General features: G+C 33.3%; 2 protein-coding genes across 14 annotated transcripts in view; one reads left to right on the top strand and one right to left on the bottom strand.

The window, feature by feature from the left end:
- The window catches only part of LOC145949144 (uncharacterized), an 88,466-nt gene extending 75,413 nt beyond the window's left edge, over positions 1-13,053 (top strand). The window contains exons 6-7 of the mRNA XM_083058978.1: positions 12,651-12,847; positions 12,940-13,053. The gene's annotated coding sequence lies outside the window, so the exon portion shown is untranslated. The remainder of the gene's footprint in view (positions 1-12,650; positions 12,848-12,939) is intronic.
- The window catches only part of LOC145949131 (longitudinals lacking protein, isoforms A/B/D/L-like), a 236,757-nt gene that overhangs the window by 65,610 nt on the left and 144,314 nt on the right, over positions 1-26,833 (bottom strand). Inside the window, exons 7-8 of one of the 13 annotated variants that reach the window (XM_083058915.1) lie at positions 14,988-15,158; positions 14,100-14,371 (exon numbers count right to left, since the gene is read on the bottom strand). The exons of 7 other annotated variants lie outside the window; for them this stretch is intronic. In XM_083058915.1, coding sequence (XP_082915041.1) covers positions 14,115-14,371; positions 14,988-15,158 — 428 coding nt within the window. In that variant the 3' untranslated portion in view covers positions 14,100-14,114. Of the gene's footprint in view, positions 1-6,717; positions 7,056-10,629; positions 11,059-14,099; positions 14,372-14,987; positions 15,159-15,911; positions 16,347-23,085; positions 23,598-24,810; positions 25,189-26,833 lie in introns of those variants that run through there. 5 more of the 13 variants (XM_083058929.1, XM_083058918.1, XM_083058927.1 and 2 more) reach the window with 5 other exon arrangements.

The raw sequence follows: 26,833 nt of genomic DNA, 5'->3' as shown, positions 1-26,833 counted from the left end.
AATCCTTTTATAATTTTCGACAGATCTGATTTCCAATTATTTTCATAAGAATCCGTAAGCCTCGAACAACTTGAATACTAAAAGAAATTATTATAGGATAATGTAAATTGATCAAGCTAAATCTTAAAAAGGAAATGTATTTTCTTTCTTCTTGATATTTCTCTATATTTTATATTCTGTTTACTTAGTATTTCTACTGCTAAAATTAGAATTAAAACGATTAAAAAACTATAATATTCGTAACGAATACAAAATTTATAATACTATGATTAAAATAAAAATAAAATATTTTTTCATTAAATAAAATTTAACTCAAGTTTTTTATGTTTGAAAAATAATTCTTTATGCTTGATACGCGTTTATCGTAATTATATTTGATTTTATGTGTTCTCAAAGAAATATGCAATTTTGATATTTTTTTCTTCAGCGTGATAAATTTTTGAATTTAATATTAATAAGAATTTTTTAATCTTAAAATGTGCATTTAACAATTCAAAATTTTTACAATACAAAATTTTGTAAAACTTGGTTGTAACAAGAAGGTACACGCTTTCTTATGAAAAAGTTTTCTATGAAAATAAAATTTCGATATATGAGATCCGCGAGATTCTACGTGTTTTTCTAAAGCCGATTTAATAATCATTTTAAATGTTGAAAAGTTTTTCAATTAAGGATTAAGCAAACAATAAAAATAATTTTAATTTCAGAATAATCGTCGCATTTCACTTTCTATATCTTTCCAAATTTTTTCTCAATCGTTTCTTCATCCCTTTTTACCACAGGAAATACATTACTATCTTCCCCCAATTTTATCACTATAATTATCACTTTCGTTGCTGCCTATATGACAATCCTTTTTGCTGACACTCACATTCTTGCCTTCGGTCTATCTTATTTAATTTCTTCTCCCTCTATAGTTGTCTTTTACACATCTCTTCGGATCGGCGCGACCACAGATTCTCGCGGGAAAAGAAAAACGCTTTAGGCGCGCTTCCTTTCTTTCCTCTTAAAAAAAAAAAACATAGAAAAAAGAGTCGTTAAGAGCTACGATCTATCTAATAGTACTCTTATATACCTAATAATCTAGTAATCTCCGTCGATGACGGCGGTCCGTTTACGTTATCCTCATGAGAATCTCGAGCACTATATATCGTTTTATATAATCAATTTTATATAACCAACCCCGCGTTTACTCCTTAATTGTCTCTCTTTCGACCGCCGCCATTCATCAAGGCCTCGTGAGGCAGTAATATTATCAATTATCATCCAATAACTATGTATCATTGATCCATAATCGTATTTATCGATTAACTCTATCGTCTACCATGTCACCGCATTTTCTCTTTAAACTACGTAACGCCATCATCATCATCATCATCATCATCATCATCATCATCATCATCATCATCATCATCATCATCATCATCATCATCATCATCATCATCATCATCGATCGATGATTCTTCTCTCTTCGTTATCTTCATCAACATTATCGTCAACATTGTACTCGTTCCCGTTCCCGTGCATTGCATCTTTATCTTTATCTTTATCTTTCTTTGACATTTTAAGTCATCTTCTCTCTTCTTTTTTATTAATCGGCAATGGCAAACGAGTTAATGTCGATACTCTCGGTTGAACTTTCATTCTAACATATTTCTCTTTCTTTCTCTCTCTTTCTCTCGCGATAATTTTCTCTCTCAATCGTTCTCTTCTATTTTTCTCTCTGATGCCTTAATCTTTTGTTCGCTTACTATGATACGTATCAGCGTGCGGCCGCTATCGATCGATCGGACGAAGTCTGAAGCGAGTCGCGAGACGGTTTTCAGAAAACCATGCGAATCGCGTTGGTTGTAGTAGCGCGGGACCGAAAGGATAGATTATCAATAGTTATTGCACTTGGACGGAAGACGAGTCCTTCTGGCCTATACGATCTGGCTCCGAGCTGCGGAGCTGATATCATCCAGGAAGTCAAGGTTCTTTCAATTTCGCGCTGTACCGTCACAAAAAAATAATTTTAAATGTTTTTTATTTTTTCCATTAATAATGTATCGATAAAAAACCGAAAGTTTCTGCCCAAAATTTGTCGCCTATTTCTTATTTAAAAGAAATGGACAGATAATTGATGTGATGTCTGCCAATGCAAAGTTTTTCGTTACTAATAAACTAATAGTTCTTGTTATTGTAATATTTATCAAAAAGATTTCTGAATCTATATCAATTGTCAAGTTAACGTAAAGAAATAATAATTTTGAAAAAATTTTTAAATGTTAAATTAATGTAACATGTAGCATGTAATAAAACATGTAACAATTTAATATAAAATATAATTTTTCAATGATAGTTCGATAGTTAAATTTATAAAAACAAATCAATCTAATTCCCCGTCATAAAATAATCGCGTCGAATATATATTTAATTGTAACAATTCACTTAATTAGAGATGTCTTTTAATTAATTAATCAATCAATACGATACGGACTTGAGAATTAGACAATTAGCTTCGCGATACAGTTTGGCATCTCGAAACATTTCTGTCGAAAATAATTTACTGAAAACATTCCTTATAAAATTTCAACAAATTTTAAATTTCAGAATATTCACAATTTAAATCATATCAAAATCGTATTCAAAACCGCATGTCTTTGTCTCTGTGTAATATAAATCAATATTAATGAACTTTTTTCGACAAATCAAAGCACAAACAATATGCTTCCTGGATGTATACTATTGTCTATAAGGATTCCTCCATTTGAAATAAAGGCTGCAAGACCTGTAACTTATATCCATATATTAAACAAAAGCTTAATTTTCTGTAAAATATCACGTAATATAGAACAATTGTATTCTCTGTTCTAATATGTTTTATTACATAAATCTAAACATTTTTATAAATTTTCTAAAAAATTTCAATGAAAAGATTTTCAATAAAAAAATTTTGAATAAAAAGAATACAAGAATGTTTTAAACTTCAAATAATTTCATACGTTTCAAAAAATAAGAGATTTATCAAAACAAGAAATTTTTCCAACTATGATCAAAAATTAAAAATGCTTATAAACATACAATTAATTTGTCTACTAGATCAAAATGTTATTTTAAAAATGCATGAGAGAGAATGAATTGTTCCGTATTACAATTATTATTTTTTCTAGTATTAGTATTTTTAATTACACGTTTTTTCGACACGAGTTACAGTTATTATGCGGAGATTGCTCTTGCAGCTTCGTGTGAAATCCGGGAAATTTCAAGGGACGGCACTTCTCTCTCGGGGAGGTAAAGTTCCGCCGTTTGGCTGGAATCGAGACTTCGTCGTCGAGGATCGATCGCGAGCGGCGCTCGCCGAGGAGCGCGCGATCACTCGCGCCTCCAATAAGAAAAAAAAAACTAAATCTACCGCTTCGTTCGTCGCGCGCGTTAGCCGTCGCGCATACTTAACTGTATACATGAGTTACGAATAGTAGTAGTAATAATAGTAGCAGTAATAATAGTAATAGTAGTAGTAGTAGTATAGTTTAGCTTGTCTCATAAATATTGTCTACAGTATGGAAAGTCGGGCGGCCGTGACGCGCGTATTTGGCGTGGCGTAGGAATATGGGACCTGGTGCCAGGTAGCGTCCGAGTACGTGTATTTACGAATACGTATTACAATGTATGTATTACGATCACGATCTAGCACTGAATATATAGGGAAAGATCAATCCAAGTCAAATATCAATTAGAACCGAAGTTGATCTAGTTACATGGATCGGTATACATATATTACCAATACAAGTGTGATTTGTAAAATTTAATTATAAAAATTAATCAAGTCAATCTCAATTGAATTGAATTGATTGAATAATAAGAATCTTCCCAAGACAAACATTGATTAACTGATTGAAAATTCTTCTAGGACAAATTTTCATCTCTTCTTAATTAATAATCATTTTTTTTAAATTGCCAATTACGCAATTGAAAATTTGATAAATTATCTTTTGAAATCAACGAGAAAATTAACGTGAAAAAAATTAAAGAAGGAAATTTTCATATTGTATTAATAAAATAAATATTTTATAATATAAAAATTATAGTTTTAACAAAATACAGCTTAGTGAAATAATTATTCGCACACCCTATTAGAATGTTTTCTCATATTTAAATTTATCTCAAAAAAATATGCTATAAAAAATGCGATACATCGTACTCGGTACGCGGCCATTCATCATGCCTATCGACCTGATTGCGCACATCGAAATGCAAGAGGAGAAAATAAAGACTCGTGTGTGTGTGAAAGAATACGCGAGGGGCCTTAACAAGGACGCTTAATTAAAAGGGGAATTAATTATACGCTTTATATAATATAAATATATATACTTAAATGCATCGTATAGGAATCTACGTTTGTGTATCTGGCAGTCTGACGATCACAATGCTATAGGAATACCTCGCGGTAGTGTATATGTGTATATGCATATGATATATGCATATATACATGTATATATAATATATATAAATATGTGTGTACGCGGATGTGTATGTATGCATATATTCTCTCTCATTCACGCGCGAGTTGTGTGTAGATATACACGTGTAAATTACGCGTATAGATGCTTCTCTATTTCTCTCCAACTGTGTCTCTTTATCTCTTTACTCTCCCTCTTTCTTTCTAGTATATGTTCGAGTAAGTAAATGTATAGGAAACATAATGAAATGCGGGAGATGATCCATGCGATTGATACACGCGTGAATCTGTGCCTAATACTGCGATTGCTTATGTGATTGCTTGCATTACTGCGAGGAATAAAGTGTAAATGGCTGTCTTGTTTGACAAGACCGTGAAAAACTTCTTCACCGCTTTCAGGCCGTACCTGGTTTAGCGCTTTTCATATTTTTTGTAAGCGTGCAATTTTCAGAATAATTCCTAGATTTAAAATTGTGTAATAGTACAAGAGTGATTATTAATATTACGTTAATAGTACGAATAAATTGTAAAGTAACTTAATTTTATATTAAATATATTAAGCCGAATTTCTTAGAATTTTAATAATACGTAATTTGGTCGTGAAAATATTCTCCAATTTCGATATATTAAATAAATAAATTATGAATAATATTTTCGTGAAGAATTTCTGAAATAACTTATGAAATATATGTCTCCAATAAATATTGTACGTATATATACACATTATATCAAATACATTGTATATCAAAAAATCTAATTTCATAATAAATTTCGTAATAAATTTTGTCGTGCATATTTCCGAATAATAAAAGCACGTTTTACATTCTAAATATTCTAATAAACTTAATAAAATTTTATAAACACCTGCCCGCAAGTTTCATAAATAACTAGAAATTTTTAAATATAGAGATTATATATTTACCAATATATTTTTTTAATATTTTTTTCTAAATATATTTAAAAATATCTCTAATGAATTTTTCTTATTGAGCGAAATACGTTTAGTAACAGCAAATGAGTAAAATTAGATTTATAAAAACTTCTAGATTAATCAACAAATTCTACAATTCGTAAAAGTTATTTTAAATATAAAACCATGAATATTATAGATTTATTTCGCTCTTGTTCCGAAATTGTCGCACAGAAATTCCATTATAATAAAAAAAAAAGCCCACAAAATTAATAGCGCGATCAGCCAGTCAGGTCTGAAAGAGGTGAAGTTCGGGCTCGTCTTTGGAGACCAGTCTCCGAGGATCTATCTTCCGAGCATTCTTTAGCGTTGGAACACTGACGTATACGATACGGATGTGTCGCGCATATATGATGTGTATCAGGTCGATAGACATTTGTTGACGCGGCCGCGTTTTCGATCTTCTTGAAATATTCTCTTCAACTCTCTCTCCCTCTCGTGTTCACCCTATCACCCTTCCCTTTTCTTTCCCTTTTTTTTATGTCCCCAGTGAGCCACACGCGCACGGCTGCGCCCGTTTAAAAATATGGAACCAGTGTGACCAGAATGGTTGCTATGGAAGAGCTCCGGTTTACCGGACGGTCTCAATCCGACCCGGGGCGGGCCCTACGAGAGAAAAATTCTGTCTAACGATCGCGCCCCGCGCTTGTTCGAACGGACATGTATCATATGATAGTGTTCCGTTCTCATCTAGATTCCACATATCACGAATATTACGATCTTAAAGATAAAAAAAAACCAAATACATGGAATCCGTCAGCGATCTCGGGCGCAGATCAAACGGTCTGGCTTCAATGTCGGCTCGAGGATAAAGTCTCTGGGCCATAAAATGCGCCCCGGGCGGGAAATCGACGCGTTCTCTTGTTTACACGCGGCATATATATCTCGTTACATAAAAATAATAATTAATTAATCATAATCAATCAAAATTGATTCATAATAATAAACCTTAAAAAAGGATAAAAAAAATATGCATCCAAGATTGAGACGAGGGGTTGGGCGGCCCCCTCCCTCAAAAAGCAGAAGGTTCTCAGCTTTGATAGTTATTGTAATCATTATCGTCCTCAACGTCACTGTACATTCAGCATAATTTCTTCGCTCTCGTTTCTCCTTCCTCTCGTTTCGCTATCTTCGAGGTCGTGCAGTCCGGATATCGATCGTGCGCGAAGGAAATGTATCTTCCTATTTCTTTTCACATCTTCTCTTCGTTCTTCTCTTCATCTTCCCGCGGTTCAAATCTTCTTCACGCGCGATCGCGCCCGAAGACGATATCGATAACGAGCATATCTCGGACATCCACCCTTTCCTCCTCTCACATCCCTTATACAAGCTCCTGTTTATAGATCTTCTCCTTATGCATTCGCTCCATATGCCGCGCGATGTGCATCTTCTGCTTCGCCCTGTAGACGCAGTGGGGACACTGGAACTGGGGCTCCTTGCCGCATTCCCACTTCTGATGGTTCCTCAGACTGCTCTTCAGCTTGTAAACCCTGCCGCAGGCCGGACAATTGAAGCCCTCTGGGTTGGACGAACCGGAGCCGAGACCCTTGCCGAGGCCCGCGCCTGATCGCCACATGATCGACGGCACGCTCCATCGTTGCCAGGCCGCCGCCCACTTGAGACCGGTGATGCTCAGGTCCTCGGCTGGAACACAAGATCCCCGGCTTTATTAGTATGTGTCCCGCGGAAACGAACAATCGGTTGTGAGGCGGAATCTCTTTATTGCATTTTCAAGCGTTCGAGTGGAAAACGCGGCCGACAGTATCCGGCCGTCATTCCCCGCTTTCGGCTTAAGAATTAGAGCTTAGCGGCTAAAGGGTGCGGGGCGTCGAGGACTTTAGGGGGTGATCGATGGCTCTCGCTGATTCTGCCTCTTCGACGTCGTGCGCTTCACGCGCGTCTCTCCTTCCTCTCTCCCTCCCTCTCTCTCTCTCTCTCTCTCTCTCTCTCTCACACTCTTTCTCCCTCGTACTCTCAAGTAGATCTCCATTCGTGTATCTTTAAGAAATAGTTCAGAGGAGAGTAGATCGAGGTTGTCGTCGAGAGCGGAGGAGTATCATTCGGTGTATCCTGGAAAGAAAGTTGTTTCGAAGAGGAGCCACGCTCGAGGATCGCTGGACCCATCCTCGATCGTAGGTGCATCGATGCGACGATCGACGTTGGTCATTCGTCAAAGATAGAGTAGAAAAGGAAGTGTCCTTCGTGTCCCTACTTTCGAGCCCCAAGCAGCTAATTATGAATTTCGCATACGAGGAAGGAGCGGTAACTGCGTGTTACGAAAGGAACATCCACAGATTCTAACAAGCTAAACGTGTTCATCAAGCAATTCGTCGTAACAATTCTCATCAGAATATTGAAATCGGAATGTTGGATGCTGGCCGACCGGTGTATGTTCCTCTCGATGCGCAAGCGATGAAAGTTCGATACGTAAGTGGCATTTCTATGTACAATACTCGAGAAAGGGTTAGTGCGCATGCTGCTCCACTGATATCGCAGAGGTGGAGAAGGCAGGAGAAAAGAGATAAGAGATGCGAAGGATACTCAAATTGCTCAAATAGCTCTCGCAACGATGCTTAAATCAGCTTAAGAATTTGCGATAAAGTTCGGTTATTTACAGAGGAGAAATGTTCCTACACTTGGCAGCTATTAGGATTTATTTAACTTTCTTGTGTCTCTGGTCCCTTAATTAGTTTAATTATTCTTGCGAATGCAAATTACAATTGCAGCTCTCGATTCAGCCGCTGATGAATATAAAATAATTGACGATCGTATTTTAATTGTTGCAATTGAAAATTTGCAGGAAAATATTTGCGGGAATTATTGTCTATTTTTTTTCAATATAATCTATAATATATATACAGTCTTTTGTCGCCAAATTCACCTAGAAATGAATATTATAAAATTTCATGTATTCTGTAGCATATAAAAATCGAAAACTGCAAGGGTAAAAAAAATGAATAAACGATAAATCTTTTGGAACGCATCTGTCGATTTTACAAGATACCTACAATCATTATTAATCACTAATAATCGATTGTGACACTGTAGTTTTTCTAACGATCGTGCAAATTAATCATTCGTAGAATGAGCTTTGAGTAGCTGATGATGGATGGGATAGCTCGACTTATAATGTTTTTTGTATATAGATTTATTTTTCTCAAACGCAGCGAGCATATGATAGATCTTAATTATAACGTTATCGGTTTAATCTGAAGTTACATGATCGCGCTATGATCAGACAATGATTAAATCGCTAATAGCGGCACGATTCACGCTCATTGTGCACTAACATCATCAGTCTTAATGAGTTTATTCTAATTCATATTTCGTACTTTGTAAAAAAATGTAAAAAAATATTAGTTACGTTACACACACTTATAAACTAACGATTTAAAACTAGTCCCTCAGCAAACTTCATCTTTCTTTATTACCTTTTTTCTTTTTGTTCTTTCTTTTTCAGAGAATAAAATATAGATATATTTTCTTCTTATCGGTGCAAGGGAAATCTTCGTTTTAACTGGCACTTATTATTTTGATAACTAATTACTTTACGCATCGGTAAGGCACTTCTTTACGTAAAGGCTTAAAATACAAGAATCACTCTTGATTGATGAATCGATCAAATTAATTTTACAGATTAAAAAACAACACACAGACACTCTTTACGTAATTGAACGTAATTAAGGCAAATCGTGTTACCATCAGGGATCCGGACCGAAACAAAATTAGGGTTCGGTTTCGATTACGGTTTAATAAAATATTTAATCAATGTTCCGGTTCCAGTTTCGGCTTTTTGATAAATAAAAAAAAACCGAAACCGTTTAAATTACGATTTTTTCGGTTACAGTTCCGGTTTTTTAAAATTTTTACTTTTTGTTTTTCTAATTAAATTAATTTCTAAATTATATTACTTTAAAAAATTATTATTAATTTTTATGACATATAAATAAATACTTCATATTATACATGAAAATATATTTAGATATAGGTATATATAATATAGATACATATATAAATATATTTTCATATGTCATAAAAATTAATAATTTTTTAAAGTAATATAATTTATATATACTTTATATATATATATATATATATATATATATATATATATATAAAACAGAAAACATAATATCCACACAGCTATCATTATTGCGATAATACATATATGTTTCAGAACATTAAAAAAATAATTATAATCGTATTGCACTTCGAGGAGACAGTTATCATGACATTTCCGTCATTTGCGCAAAAACAGAAAAAAATACCGAAAATAATTTAACGGTCCGGTTATGGTTCCGGTGTTATAAATTTAATAGAATTTCAATACGGTTTACAGTTTCGGTTCTACTAAAAAAACGGTCATGGAACGGTTATCGGTTCTGGTTCCGGTTCGGTCCGGGTCCCTGGTTACCATGTAATAAATAAGATCAGTCGAATATCTTCGAATGCAAAGTTGAAGATATCTCTTATATATCTAGCAAAACTTACTTTCTTTTTTATTCATACACAAAACTCGTCTAAATCTTAATTTTTAACGAGTATTATAGTAATCATAATTATAATAAGTCTTCACACCGACGAGTTTATGTACAACTAAGGAAAAAAAATATCAAGAAAAAAAGACGTGTATATGATATATATATCACTGTACGTGTATATATTTCAAGAGGAAGTACATCTCTTATTAAGAATGCATTGTCCCTCTTCTTGAAATATTTGAATGTCTTATAAGTATAGTATAAAATACCAAAAGTCAATATAAAGTAGATATAAATATTTTATACTTAAAAAACGATTTGCTTTAATAATACTTTGATGAAACTTTAAGAGGATGTTCATTGCAACAACACTTTCGTTGTCAGGGTTAAATGTTGTACCATCTTAATTTATGAATGTATTATAAAATTGATAAGGTTTTGAGATTTATCTTTCAACTTCACGCAATATTTCAATTAGAAGTAAAATATCTACTGTAAAGTGTAATAAATGTCAATGTAAATTTCTTTTTATCAAAAACATTTCCGGTAATATACCTATAGTCATATAAAAAAAATCCGGTAATATACTTATAATCATATAAAAAAAATCACTAAAAAAATATCACGCATGCAATTTTTAAGTGTACGCACAAATCCTTTTTGTCGTGCGCGACTCGTCTACCATCGACATCGCTTTTGGATTGTCTATTGTGATTTTGCGTCATCGAAAACCGCTTTTTATCCTTCGTCGTCGAGTCAGTCGCTGCTAAGAACTCAATCGAGCTCCACTTTCGGCGTATAAGAGTGCAAGTATTTCTCCAGAGAATCCATGTTCTCCCTGTGCTGGCGACGTATGTGACGCAGCCAGTGTGCTTTGCGCTTGCAACGTTGCGGGCAAAACGGGCATTTGAATTGCGGTTCTTTGCCGCACTCCCAGTGCATGTGACGTTGCAGCGAGTCCTTCCTCATGTACGAACGGCCGCATCTGGCACAGGTAAATTGGCCGGGCAGCTTCTTGCCAACATAGTCGCAGGCCTTGGGTATCTTCAGCTCGGCGAATGGTATCACCGGCTGTTCTTGCGCCTTCCATGCAGCCTGCACCGGCAGATCCGCCGATTCCTCCATAGATAGTAGGTGGATCGTGCTCATGTATTTGTTCGCCGTACCTGCAAAAGGGAAAAAAATAGCTTTAGATCAGTTCTACGATCCCGCGTGAAGCTCCGTGCCTGAAGCTAAAATCGAAATTCGCGCGACCGATATTCATCCTCGATAAATCCTGGGATCTCGTTAAACAGAAGTCGATGGGACTCATTCTTAACTTAATTGAGGAACAAATTAAACTCTCGAGAGCAAACCTTAAACTAATTATAAATACCGCGTCAATTTCAAAACAATTTTTGAAAAAATTTTGTAATTTTTTTAAAGTTTACAATCCTAAGATTTTTTTTAGAAAAATCCTAGAATTTCGTAAAAAAAACTTACATACGTGAGATTCAGTATTTAACATGTAATACAGAACTTACAGTGAAATAAATGTGATTCGGGAATAAATATTAATTAAATTAATCTATAAACATGTGATAGTTTCAATAATTCGAGAACAAATTCAATCCTATTTGTAAATGGGATCTCATTAAGGAGCAAGCTTAATAAAGAAATTTATCATTAACACACACAAAATTATAAACATATAAAGTAGATTTTTTTAAAACACAATTAACATTTTTTAATAAGTTATAGCAAGTTCTATCTAATAAAAATTTACAAAAACGTCAGACATAACTCTTTCTCACTCATAAAGCGACTTAATACTTTTTATTTATCCATTTACACTTTACACAATAACAAAATAAACAAAATACAGTTTAATGTGTACGCTTTTATTTTCCAAGAAATCTTATTTCGAAAGTCTTACTAAATAAATAGTTGAGGAAAAATCGGCAATTCTAGACAAAAAGGATTTTTCTGTTTGATTCATCTGCTTTTTATATAATCAACTAGAACAACCCAAGCGCGCGCTACGCGCGCGCCATTCTTCGGTTTTGTATTAAAAAAATAATATTAAAAAAAAATAAACTCGATTCATATTTTTTTATAGAAATCAGTTAATTAAAGCGTTAATTTACTAATTAAATTTTAAAATAAAAATCTGTTATAGAAATTAAAATAGTAATATGTTGTAAATAATATGTTATAATACTTTAAATTCAATTAATATTTTTTGACAGAAATCAGCTGATAACTATCAAAAATATTAATCGAGTTTAAAGTATTATAACATATTATTTAAAACATATATTATTTTAATTTTTATAACATATTATTTAAAAAATTAATTAGCAAATTAATGCTTTAATCAGCTGATTTCTGTCAAAAAATATTAATAAAGCGAAAATTTGCTAATTAAATTTTAAAATAATAATATGTTATAAAAATTAAAATAGTAATATGTTGTAAATAATATGTTATAATACCTTATCCTTGATTAATACTTTTTGACAGAAATCAGCTGATAACTGTCAAAAATATTAATCGAGTTTAAAATATATATATTATAATATATTATTTAAAACATATTATTTTAAAAATTAATTAGCAAATTAACGCTTTAATTAGCTGATTTCTGTCAAAAAATATTAACAAAGCGAAAATTTGCTAATTAAATATTCTAGTTTACATATTTATATTTATATTCTGTACGTTATAATGCAAAATAATAAGATTATTCTAATATATGTATGTATTTTATTTGTTACAGGTAGCATTGCGATACACAGTGCGATTCACGCGTCGTGTCGGGAGTGCCGTGTAAAGTGTCGCGCGTCGGGAGTGCCGTATAAAGTGTCGGACAATCGTAATGATTCGTGTTTTCGCGAGTGTCGCGAGTGCTACCATGGACCAAGAGAGGAGGAGGAGGCCCGGGGAGGCATCGGGCGACAGTGGGGCAACTGTAAGGTATGCAATATGAAAACATTTTTTCTAAACTGCATTGTTTATAAGATATTCGACACATATGTATATACATAATTTGAATATTTTGTTTTCAGATCAATGTATGCTGTGTACTACAACTCCGCTATTGCAGATATCGGTGAGTGAGAAATTGTTTATTTTATAAAATTTCTATAGCGGTAATATAAAGGTGTATGTAATACATTGAAAATATTAAAATAGTAACATTTTAAATAATATGGTATATAATATCTTATTCGCGATTAGTTTTTGACAAAAATCAGCAATAATTGTGAAAAATATTAATTCAATTTAAAATATGTATTGTAACATTCTCCCTTTCTCTAAAAAAGGTATGTTAAGTCGATTCTCGCAAGTATTGTTGCATCTTTTCCGTGATGCTGATTGACTGTTTCGATTCCTACTGTGCATTATATTCGTAGCATCGAGGGGCTGTCATCGCGAGGGTGCAACAATTTGTTCAAAATAAAATAAAATAAAATAATATGTTTTAAATAATATGTTATAATACTTTATCCGCGATTAATATTTTTTGACAGAAATCAGCTGATAACTGTCAAAATTATTAATCGAGTTTAAAATATTATAATATATTATTTAAAACTAATATCATTATTTTATTTAATTTTATTTTGAACAAACTGTCAAACTGCTAACTCTCGCGATGACAGCCTCTCGATGCTACGAATATAACGCACAACGCGAATCTTGACAGCCGATGAGCATCGCGGAAAAGCGACAATAATAAACTTCGATATATGCGAGAGTATCGATTTTACATATCTTTTTTAGAAAAGGATTTGCGTCAGACATCAGCAATTATTTTTTATGCATAATAATAATATAAAAAATCGCATGTCTTTTTCTACAATTAATTAATATACTTACATCATTTAACGTAGAAAAAGATTATATCAACGAAATAAGATCATTGATTGAGAGAAAAATGACTTTCGGTGCTGAAAGAAATAGCACAAATATAACAACCGCATACAAAAACGAATCGATTGGTAGTGTATGTGTATATGAATGCATTTATCTCATTGTCAGCATATTATAAAATGTATATATGCTTGTAATTTTTTTATATCAATTTTTTATACGTATAATTTATATACTTTTTCTCTAACTTAATTCATTGTCAATATACCTAACATCGGTCTGGTATTGATAGGGAACTGGTAGGGAATTTTTCGTCTTTAAAGATTCTGGCTACAATGGTTATGAACGTTGTGATTAGTCTCTTAAATCATCGTTTCTTTCCGGTCAAAACAAGGATTGCGCATTTATTGTTAAACGTTTCGGGATGCCTTTTATTAACATGTCGAACAACATTCGCTTTTTGATGAGCGCGATAGTTGCAACAAGCGCACCGAAACTTCTTTGCTTTGCCGCACATCTGGCGATGATTATAGAACGAGCCGGCTGATTTGAAATACTTGAAGCACTTTTGACATTGATACGATGTAAGGGCGACCATTTCCTTGCGATAACCAAACGGTTCACCTGAAACAAGCGGAAAAAAATGAACTACTGTTCGATTGTCTTCCTAGGCAAAGTATGACACAGCAGGATATGGAAAGAGATACAATTAATAATTTGACCCAAAAAAAAGAAAAAGTAAAAGAAGCTGCAATTTGTGCAAAATACAGGAAAATTTAATCTACTTTTGCTCTTGATCGCTTCAATAAAAAAAAATTTTTTTAATACGATAAAATTCAGCATATATTAAAAATACATAATACTTGCATTTTTAATCGATAATGTTACACATTAAATGACAAAATTTTGATGTATAATTGATATAATAGAATAAACAATATAAGCAACAAAACATGATAAATAAATAATGCCATATTTGTCTACGAAAACTTTATGCTATTTCGTTTTTATGACTTTTATGTTGAACCGTGTAAATCGTATCTCAGAAAAAGTCAGGAAAAAAATGAAATGGCGAGTTATAAAAAAAACAATGTTTGAATTTTATTTCAGTCATACACACCAGACGTATAATCAGAATACTAGAAAAAGTATCAGTTAGTTGACATGCCAAACGTTTTGCGATGATCACGTTTTTACTTGACAAACCTATAATGCACTTGCATGTGTCTAAGCAAATTACTTTTTCTGCGAGATTTATAGTTGCAAAAGGTGCAAGCGAAGCTAGGATCCTTTCTACACTCCATGTTTCGATGATACCTAAGCGAACCCCAAGTCCTATAGATCTTGCCGCAGGATTCGCAGTTATACTTTGCGAACAAGGAAGGACCCGCGTTGTTTCTGCGATAATAATCTGCGAAAATACACGAGAAACGAAATATGATTGTTAATAAAAGGAGGCTAAAATCTTTTTTACGAAATTATTTTCCCTCGAAAAAATCTCGTGTATTAATTCTTTACAGCTTAATAACTAAATATACATAATATTTACGTAAATTGATCCATGAATGTCTTCATCAGATTAAATCCGCATTCGCGTGACAATATTTATAAAGATTATAGTATCTATTAATCGATTACAGATAGCATGTTTTATGCAAGATAAATCAAATATATTCAGACACATTTTATTTATAATATTTGTTGTGTATAAAATAATAATAAGATTCGAATAAGGCTAACAAAAATATATTTTTTACAGCTATCGAAAAATGTGATTATTATTTAAATTTATATAGGTAATAAAAAGATATACTAATATAGCAAAAGTTACATCAAATTAAAAAAAAGATATGATAATAATTAAGTACTTTATATTGATTCAAAGAATTAAAGAATGGAGCTCTGCGTTTTTGTACGTTGTTCATAATCAAATTATTATATTGAATTAACTTACGTATACATATGCAAACAAAAGCACAAATATAAAAAAATAAAGAAATAAGAACGGAGAATCAGAACGAGGCAAACAAAAAGTAATGACATCAAAAATAAAAAATACAATAAATAAAAGCAATAGAAATCATAAAATAAAAAAATATATATATATAATTTTCTATTCGATTACAATGAATCTTGTCCAAATCGATTTCTTTCTTAAAAACGGAATTTCGATGCTCCTTAGCGTGTCGTTTGACCCCATTCTTCGGATTGTTTCCTGTTGGTTTCTGGTCTGGCAAAATCAAATATCAGTTGAAGTTTCCGAATTATTTTGACTGAATTGTCGTCTTCTGCGACCGAATTGTCTTCTTGTGTGACCGAATTGTCTTCTTCTGCGACCGAATTGTCTTCTTCTGCGATAGAATTGTCTTCTTCTGCGATAGAATTGTCTTCTTCTGCGTCTTGTAACATGTCTGAAGGTGTCTATTCAGATTGTACCTCCTTTCGGTCTTGTAGAAGCACTTTCCGCACGTATATTTGGATTCCTGAATGTTGATCCAATATTGCGCTTTCATCGAAGAATTTATATTGAACAGCCGTACAACAGGTATCAATGCTGCATTCGATATAGCACGATTCGAATGATCCACTGAATGATTCACTGAAAAAAACACAATTGTTATTGATTAGTACTACAACTTCGAACAGCGTAAATATGTCGAAAAGACATTTCGCAAAATGACGTCGTTACAATAAATCTAATTGTCGTAACTGTGTTCCTAATTTCTTCATTTGATATCGCGATATACTTATTATCAAGATATCTGCAATTTTTCAAGGTATCAAGATATTTTCGATCGGGAAATATATTTGTAAGTGTTCTCTCTCTTAATAATCGTAAGATTAAAAATCTTCCTCGATTTTGTACGTGCAAGTGGAGATGTAATCATAGATTGGTTTTAATAATCCAAACCATGATTAATGATTGAATGATTAAATACCTACATAACATGACAAAATATATCCTCCTGATATATAAACATGCATATTAAATTAACAACAATATGTAAAGACTGTTCTCTTTAACCCAACTTGTCGTGTCATATACATCGTAAATCGATTTAAAGATTATAAATACAATAGTTAATATAAATAGCGATAATAAATAAATGTTTATATTTAGCCTTTGAATCTTGCTAAGCATATTTTATTATAATCGAAATTTCATAATACTGATTATAACAAATTTTAGATAAAACTATAACTAATAACCAAGATGTGTGTATAAATACAAATAATATAAGCTGCTCTGACAAAGAAAATGTAAAAATTATTTTCCTTATCGAGTTACATATTCATTGAATATCGCATTCTATATATAAAATATACAGACATATAATATATATTGCAGCTATTGTAACCTAATCAAACAAGAATTAATAACATTTTTAGAAACTATTTTATTCGCTATTAATTGACATATTGCTACAACAAATATTTGTATTATTAGTGTATACATTTATAAGTAAATATAAGCAAAAAAAAAAATTGTAAAAATTATGCTGTTTCCAAGAAGCATAATTATTTTGAAATAACATAATCTTTAAATACAAGCTATAATTTTCAAAATTTATAGTTTTAGAACAATTTTCTATCTTTTGAGAAATTAAGAAGCTATATAAAGATCCTTTCGTACACAGAGAGAATTTTCTCTTAGAATTTACCCTGAAAATCATGGTAATCGTGGGACAATATGGTATGGAAAGAATTTTATGAAAATTTCTCTGATTAATATTCATCACAATAAACATAATAATAACTACACGTTAAAATATAAAACATGTTTGAGTAATTTTACCATGCAGTTTAGTAAAATTAATCAAACATGTTTTATATTTTATTGTGATAGATATTATTATTTTTATTGTGATTAATCAGAGAAATTCTCATAAAATTCTTTCCATACCATATTGTCCCATGATTACCATGATTTTCAGGGTAAATTCTAAGAGAAAATTCTCTCCGTGTACAATTCTAAATCGGTTCTATTTCAAATCATGCACATGCAATCACATTATCCATGTATTTTCAAATTTTATATCTCTACTGTGCGTATGTTTTGTACTTGCACTGTTTAATAACTCGAAGATCTCTGTCATTTCGTAATTGCTCCTTCACAAGTTTTAGCAATTTTCCTTGTCAAGTGAAACTCTTTTTGACCGTGTGAACATTGTAATGTCTCAACAGACTATGCTTGTGCTTGAATTTCGCGTAGCATATCGTACACCCGAATTGCGCTTCCTTGCCGCACTCGAGCCTCTTGTGCCGTTGCAGAGAGATGAATCTTCGATATTGCCTCCCGCAGCTGTCACACGAATATTTTTGGCTGCTGGCGCGTTGCCGGTGAATTGCTGAAAGCAAACATTCATTGGTTAGATCGATGTTTGTTAGAACGCTGATTATCACTTGTGAAAGATAATCGAACATGGAGACACTGTGTAGTTCACAAATTCGTGACTGCAGACATAAAAGAATGAACTAGAAAAGTAAGCATAGAAACTGTCAATAGAGAATACAAGTTATTTAACATTTATATTCTACAGCAAACCCAGACGATACATCCCATCGATTAATGTATTAATTGCAGAATTACGAGCATTACATTTTTTGATAAAAATTATTTAAAAATTTATAATATAAAATTAATTCTTGATTTTTAGATAAAATCGTAAATATACCTACAATATATATTTTATATCAATATTTAGTTAATATATTAAATCAATAATTATCTTTTTATTATATATATATATATATATATATGTGTATACATATGTATATATATATCTTTCTTGACAAAAAATATTATATAAAATATATATATATATATATATATAAACACATTTAAAAAAAAATGTATTTTCTTGCCAAAAGAAATATTATATGATAAAGAACAAATTTTCTTATAATAAACTTTAAATTGTTAATATTCTAAAATATATATTTCGTTGCACAATACATTATCAATAAAAAGATCCTCTAATACAAGTAATACATACAATTATTATTGCTGAAAAAAAGTGAAAGGTGAGTGTTGGGTAAAAATAAATAAACACATCGAATTTTAGAAAATAACCCGCAATAAAGAGTATCTCTTTATTGAAAATATTAATAATTATTATTATAATTATAATATTAATGATAATAATTGCGCGTGCAATAGATATTCTTACTCCGCTTGATAAACCTTGCCAAATAAAAAGAAAAGAAAAAGAAGGAGAACATTAAAATATCGAAAGTGCAACGAAGGGGAACACGCGGCTTGCTATTCTTATGGTTCTTTAATTCCGGCATTCCGGATTCCCGCAGCCGCATTTCGATCGAAATCAACTTTCTGCTTGTTTAATCCTCTCAGATACTAAATATATCGATAATATAATAGAATATAATAATCGACGAAAAAAATGGAATAATTCCAATCGAAAATCGTTTCGAATAGTTTTATAATAATTTTTCTGATCGCCCCCTCCTTGCTTGATACGCTAAAACCTTAAACGAGGTCTAAAAAGAGAGACGGAAAAGTTAGCCAGAAAACGTATACTTAAATATTAAGCGGTAAAAATTCGGTAACAAGAGTCTCGGAATAATGAAGTCGGTCTCGATCGATCGACTTCGCAGTGGCGAAAAATCGCCAGATTGGATCGGCATCCACGACGAAGATCATGATTAATAGCTATGGGTAAAGATGCAACGAGTATATCCTGCATCATCTCGTAGGCAGGCAGGTAGAGACGCGAACGCTGATTCGCAAATACTGATATCAAAAATACTAATGCGCGTCTTATGGCCGGACATATATGTCGACTTTCGACGTTACTTTCGTGCTTTTTCTTAGTATCTCTCTTTACCTCAGTGTATTTGTTTACATATATGTATATACCCAGGAAATATTGCCATTTCTCTCGGTATTTGTGGCTTCTTCATTATTGTAATATAATTAAGCTTGAGAAAAATAGTTATTCGATGTGAACATGATATCATTTATATATAATTATCATTTAAAATATCTCGAGATTCAATTAAAGTAACATTTATTTTAAATTGTCGGAAAAGAGGTTTTGTTAGAGGTTTTTTTCATCTGCTAAATCTTAAAATTTTGCCAGCGATATTTTAAGAGTAAATGCTCTTAAATTTAAGTGGCTTAAAGTTAAAAAAATTTGGGTATTTAAAAATATTATTAAAAATTGAAATATATCAAAAGTTTAATTCGTAAACGAAAGAAATCGCAATAAGTCGATGACACCTTATGTGTATATTTCTAAATGTATGTATTCGTGTATATAAACGTGTATATGCATATAAAAAATGAAAAAGACATTCGTATAAAGCTATGAGTATGATTCCGCACAGCGCGACAAGCAGATTGATCTTGTCGATCCGTACTGAAAAGTTGTGTGAATTTACTGCAAAAACAAAAATAAAATATATGTAATATTATATGGAAATATAAGTATATATATTTATCTTAGTCTTAACATGAGGCACGCAACAATTCTTAGGATCGTAAGATAAACCCGTTCGCGCGACCGAGGCCCTTCGCAGGTTGCTCGTAAACTCGCCTAAAGGTACAAGTGGTCCTTAACATTATACGATATGTCGATCATGTTCTCCGATTATCGTAATTTCCTTGAAAAATTAAGTGATCATTCAGAAAAATATATTAGAACGGCCCAAGAGTATATACATCGAAATAGTAATTGCATTTCTTTTCCTATACAATAGTAATAATTGAGAGAATTACGTGTCAAATATGATCTTGATTAAGATATGTGCTGCTCAGTGAGTTTTCAATTCTCAGAGAGCGATCAAATAATTTTTTTAATTAATTATAATATCGTTTTATTACCAATCCTCTTAATAGTAACAAACAGAGGGTATATGTAGCGGAGGACACGAGTCTAGACACACTCGTAGAGGATTAGTACGTCATTTGAAACGCGCGTGAAGCGATTGCGAAATGCGGTTCTTTGTACTTCATCCTGACACGTAACGTATAAATCTTTCTATTATTTCTTGGTTTACTTTTTACATTATATAAATATATATTATATGAAAATATTTTGGTTGAACAATCTAAAATCTACCGACGCGTCGTCCTGTTAGAAATGCTAAAAAATGGTCAACAGCGTAGATATGCGCAAAAGGATTTCAACACATTCGCATCCGCAATTACAAACCCGAGATACTGGAAGAACAGATAATTATTGTCTATCGTAAGCAACTGCTATAAATGTTCTCAGGTAATCGATCTTCTGGAGATTCTTTCGCAAACATCATTAATAAATCATGAATGCGCGTAAGTCTCGGTTCGCATCTCTGACTATAGATGATTTCTCGTGGAAGGCACTTTGGAAAATTTTCATTCGATTATTCGAATAAAAGATATATCATCGGGGCATATTTCGATAGGGATATCTTTCATTGATATTGCGCGAATCTTCACGTTGGATATGTCAAGTTCTGTTAGATTAAACAATAATTAAATGACTATTATTTATAAAAAGCAAAAAAAACCGTTCCCATAACTCTCACAAATATTTTGTATAGCATATCTATTTTTATAGGATATCGATATCTAAAAAAAAAAAAAAATTTCCTAATACGAAATAAGCGCTATGTGGAAGTTCGATCTACGCGATCGTTGGAATGTATTCGCGAGAAACAGATTTCATGGAATGCCTTGTTCGTACGATCGTTCTCTCCAATGGTTGTAACTCTTGTGTGAACAATCGCGACGAAAACTAGTAATAGCGTTAAATAAAACGGTAAATCCTCGATGACAGATGATCGACCGTGCGCGGTAAAAATCTCATTACGTTACGAATTCGAATTAGCTTACGAATCAAAGCAACAGTTACGGAAATTACTAACTATACAATTTATCACTGACCCCAGCAAATAAAATTAAACCATTAATGTTATTTAATAACACATCGTTTCTTAAAAATTAATTCAAACGCCATATTCTCGTCGCGTATTTCTGCATACGCCTGTCTATCTCCATTGAATATACACGATCCATTTGTTAATTAAAGTTTATCGAATCATACGATCACATCTAGTACTAATTGTGCGGCACTAAAGAAAATTGAGATTACAAGTCTCTTTGTATATCATTATCATATATAAATTATTAAATATAAATTTTATTATTGTATATCAATTTCGAGTTAAATTTGAGTAAGAATCGAATGCAAGGCACGCGAACCACAAAGGTTTTCGAAGTTATTTTCTGGTTTAATGTTTTTTTTTATATGCTTTTCAACGCGTAAATTTTAAAATACTGATACTTCTCAATGTGATATACAATTACATTAATATAGCTTTAAACATTGGCAGATCTACAATATGAGAGGCAAGATTATAAAAAAGTGTCATTAAGCTTCGTGAAAAAATTGGCATTTTTTCATCGTGTTAAAGGACCCCGCACAAAATACATAGGATTTTGGCTTTCGGTAGAATTGGCTGAATTTTTGATATATTGTAGTTTAAGACATTCTGATCAAAAGATATAATAGCCTTAAAGCTAAATAATGGACAGTTACTGATTGTGAGTTACAACCAGTCAAACATCTCGCAGAGCGCGAGTTTTTCGTGTCTGACAGGCTGTAAATCAGTAAGCTTTGAGCTTATTACATTTTTTGTTCAGCAAGTTATAAGCTACAACATGTGAGAAAATCAGCTGATTTTTTTTACCGGAATTCAATTTCATCTAGGATTTTGTATAAAGTTCAAAAACTCCGTACTAATCAAATAAAATTGAATCTTAGTAAGACCAGCTGGTTTTCTCATATGTTGTAGCTTACTACTACATATCAAACTACAACATATCAAAAATTCAACCAATTCTACCGAAAGCCAAAATCATATTTATTTTGTGCGGGATCCTTTAATTTATATCAAATCTAACACGATAAAAAAATCATGCATACACAAGACTTGAATAATAAGCAGATGTGATACATGTTTCATCAGACACAGAATAATTAACTTATTATTTTTCTTTTTTTTTTTTCAAATAAGTCATGTCATGTAATCCTCTCTTAAAATAAAATTTAAAAAAAAATTAAAGATGAGTATTAAAATTAAGTACAATCAATCAAAATTAATTAATTACGTTTAGAAATTTAGCATCGCGCCAAGTGTGATCGTGCGTACAAAGTTAAAATCAAAAGCATCTGAAATCCGCGAAGTGTTCCCAAAACATCGACCCGAGAGAGATTTCGGTCGACCTTTGTAAAGAGAGTCAAAGAAGAAAGATTCGCCGCGGATTCGACAGCCCTTTTTCGAGACGTCTCAAAAGGGAGCACCTCGCACGACGATCGTTCTTCACCGAGAATGTTACGAAATATGTTCTAAGCGCCCTCGTCGTGACCCGTCCTTTGATGATGCCGCTTGTAGTGCACGGTGAGGTTGCCGCGCTGCCGCGCCTTGTACGGGCATTCCGGGCATTGGAAGGCCGGCGGTTTCCCGCCGCACTCTACCATCTCGTGACGACGCATCGTGCTCTTCCAGCGGTAACCCTTGCCGCAAAAACGACAGCGGAACTTGCGCTGCTGCTCGTGAGGCACGCCCGACATGTAGACGATGCTGAGGTCATGCGGCTGCGGCAGCACCTCGAACGAGTCCGGGAATACGACCTCGCGAGTGGAAGCAGCGCGACCGCCGCTATCGTCGTCGTAGCTGTCGCCAACGTTGCTGTTGCTGAGACGCCTGTTCGCCATGGCGATGTTGGCACGTGTCATCATCGTCGGCGCGGACGCGCGGTGACCCTTCTTCGTCGTCGGGAGTTGCTGCTGCTGCTGCTTGTAGGAGCTGTCGGAGCGTAGCAAGGACAGTAACGCACCCATGCCTGTAACAGGTACCCAGCGCCGGCGGGGGCGCGAAGGTGGTAAGGAGATTAAATCTTTGAGGAAGATGTGGTGTTAGCTCGCTGACACGCTCGCTCGCTTGGTCGATTTTACGGTTTTACACGGCATCCTAGCAGCGTCACGCGGTATCGGAAGAAATGTGACATTGGTTTAGGTACATGACGTACGACGAATTTGAAGGACTTCCGCCGATGCCGCGTGTCGAGCTCGAAGTTGTTATCGTCGTGTGTCTCGTCAAGATCATGCTCGATGTAGCAAAGTTATTTTCTGTTACTATCAGAATTCTTTTGATAGATAGCTCGACGCGTTGCTTGTAATATCTCATGCGTTTTCTTGCGACAGTAAACTCTGATTCTCTCGTCTTCTTCGTAAAAATAGCTTTGCTACATTAATGGAGCATGATTTGATTCGGAGAGCTTGGAAATGTCTCGTAATAGACATCGATTTTACTGGACGACGACAAAAACGCACGAAAGGAGATAAGAGGGAACGAATGAGGAAGACAAGGACATTCCATCAATATGCGAATACGTGATTGACAAAGAGATCAGTGAGATTAAAACCCGTAACCAACCCAACACACAATGTATCAGCCAATAGCCCCGAAGATCAGAGATATAGGTGCGCCCAGGATCAATTTTTACCAAGGATACGTGTTCATGAAGAGGCGTGTGAATAAACTGCGTGAGGTAGGAATGATGGATAAAGAGGAGGCTCCGAAATCGCCGAATCAATTCTTTTGAACGATATTTTTTTTCGCATAAATATTTTCGAAAACATATATTTACACAAGCGATTCATAACGAAAGTATATAAAAACTTAATATTTGTCAAACAACAAAATGTGTTACGAGTTATTTTTGCGAATTACGGACAACCTCTCTTCCAGCTTTCCCCCTCAAGCGAGAAGACACCAATTTCCAAACCCTTCAAACAATATAGCAAAAAGAAAAAAAACAAAGAAAAAAAAACAGGATGCGACGACGAACGTAAAACGACGTCGTGTTGAATCAATAAAATCAAGATCAATAAAACAATTTTGACATACTCGGAAATTTATATAACGCAAAACGCTATATAACAGCCATATGTATACAAACATGTATGTGAGAGATATGTCGACATATATATACGTATTATATATACAAATTAGAATGCCTGTGAGAGGGCGAAACCATGAAGTGACAAATCGACTAAAGTACAGTCTATTTATTCAGTTCGCTTGTATCAATTAAGCAAACGCGGTTGTACATATTTCGTCGATATTAATATTGTAGTCATATTGAATTCGTCAATAGTCCATAAAAAAAAAAGAAAGAAAATCTATTACGAAAAGAACGTAGAACAATTCTTTGTTCATTCAAATTCCATGAACGGCTAGCATGTGCTTGTGCAGACTGCTCTTCTGGATCAGTTTTCTGTGGCAGATAGGACAGATGAATTGCTTCTCCTTGCCACATTCGTACTGCACGTGACGATTCAGCGAGCTCTTATTCTTGTAGCTACGCTCGCAATGCATGCACGGAAAGGGCTTCTTTAAGACGACCATGGACCCAATTGCTTCGGAACGATCTGAAACAGAAAATCGCAGGCGGTATTTTAGTATTTGCTCTGATGATCTACGAAGAGCGATCGATAGGATATGTGTGGTTATTTCAGCTAGATGAATTTCCGATGAAACGGCCAGGCCTTTAATCCTGGATCATTGGTTTAGGATAGAAGTTTAGGAAAAAAAGCTCTGCATTCATGAAAGGAGGGAGGGAATACTTACGTCATCAATGATTCGCGTCAAGTGTAAAAATACAAGCTCGGCGAGCAATCTGCGAAAAATCATTGTCCCAATGAAAATAATACTGTAGGATAATGTATAAAAGATATGTGTGTTTGTAGTCTTCATGAAGCTATAGCATTTCTCTTACGATTGCCTGTCTTGCTGAAAATGAGACTTTTCATCGTAAGAATATTACGTAGGATTATTTAATTTTGATAACGTTAGACACACGTTAAAATGCATCGGAATATTAAGATATGTTATCGTGTCTATTACTGAAACAATAGGCAGGTATTACGGGAGTATTATACATATTGTTACACACGTATAATATTTTGGAATTTTTTGGAAACATCGACTGTATGTGTGGCTGCCTCTGATAAATTTAAACAGGTCATAATAAAATCGCATTCAGTCTGGAAAAAAAAATGGCACAATAATATCAGAATTCAAGCTAATTCGGCGATTTCATGCATTATTCTGCATACAGTAAATGAATGGTGCATGATTGGAAAAATGAAATAAATAATAGATAGCATATTTTTCCAGATTCGGATCAATGATTAAAATTAAGTCCAAGATAAATTCAAAATATACATAAATTAGCAATTAATAAAAATTGAAAACACCCAAAAAATACATTCTTGCTTTAGATATATGTATATGGATCAATGGCATTTTATATTAGAATATATTAACAACATTTATTTTTATAAAAAATATTCCAAATGTAAAACATAACAGAATTTTGTTGAATTTTTTTTCGCAATCAGAAGATCTCTCCAATAATCGCGTGACGTCGCTCTCGTTTAGATCAATTCTTGGTGTTGTACAACATCTTGTAGTGAATCTGCCGAATGAACTCGCCATTGCCGGAAGTGAGAAGAATCGGCCAGCATTCCGGGCTCTCGCGCACGTGCCGATGCAACGACTTCTTCCATTTGTACGACTTGGAGCAGGCTAGACAGGTGTTGTATTCTGAAAAAAAGCAACACGTAGACTTGTCAGCGACTTTCAAGCAGAACACGCGAGGAACATTGATGTCTTTCGAACAAGACCATCTCGTTCGAAACACGAACACTCGGAACACGAACAGGTCTCGATTAGGTTTCTAATTCTCCTCGCATCGTGCCTCCCTTATACATAACATAATCTCTTTTACTCGACAGGCAAATTGACAATTTAGATCATAGATCTAAATACGAATAAATATTCTCTCAATTTTCAATTATCGATGCATTCAAACTTCAGTCAATCTTAGCACTGCGGGATTATGCAATTTTAAGAAAAAAAAAAATTTTAATAACAATGTAGTTTTAAAGAATAAAATTTGATACTTTTAAATTAAAAACACATTAGTAGATTATATGCTAACAATTCAAACAATAAAAATGATATAATAACAACGCGAGGGAGTATATTAATTTTATTGTGTTGCGCATGCAT

The sequence above is a fragment of the Prenolepis imparis genome, unplaced genomic scaffold (assembly GCF_030444845.1).
Source record: "Prenolepis imparis isolate NDT839.2.m4 unplaced genomic scaffold, iyPreImpa1.0 SCAF_2, whole genome shotgun sequence".
Classification (NCBI taxonomy): domain Eukaryota; kingdom Metazoa; phylum Arthropoda; class Insecta; order Hymenoptera; family Formicidae; genus Prenolepis; species Prenolepis imparis.
Note: the sequence above shows the minus strand (reverse complement) of the source record. Positions and strands in the feature narration are given on the sequence as shown.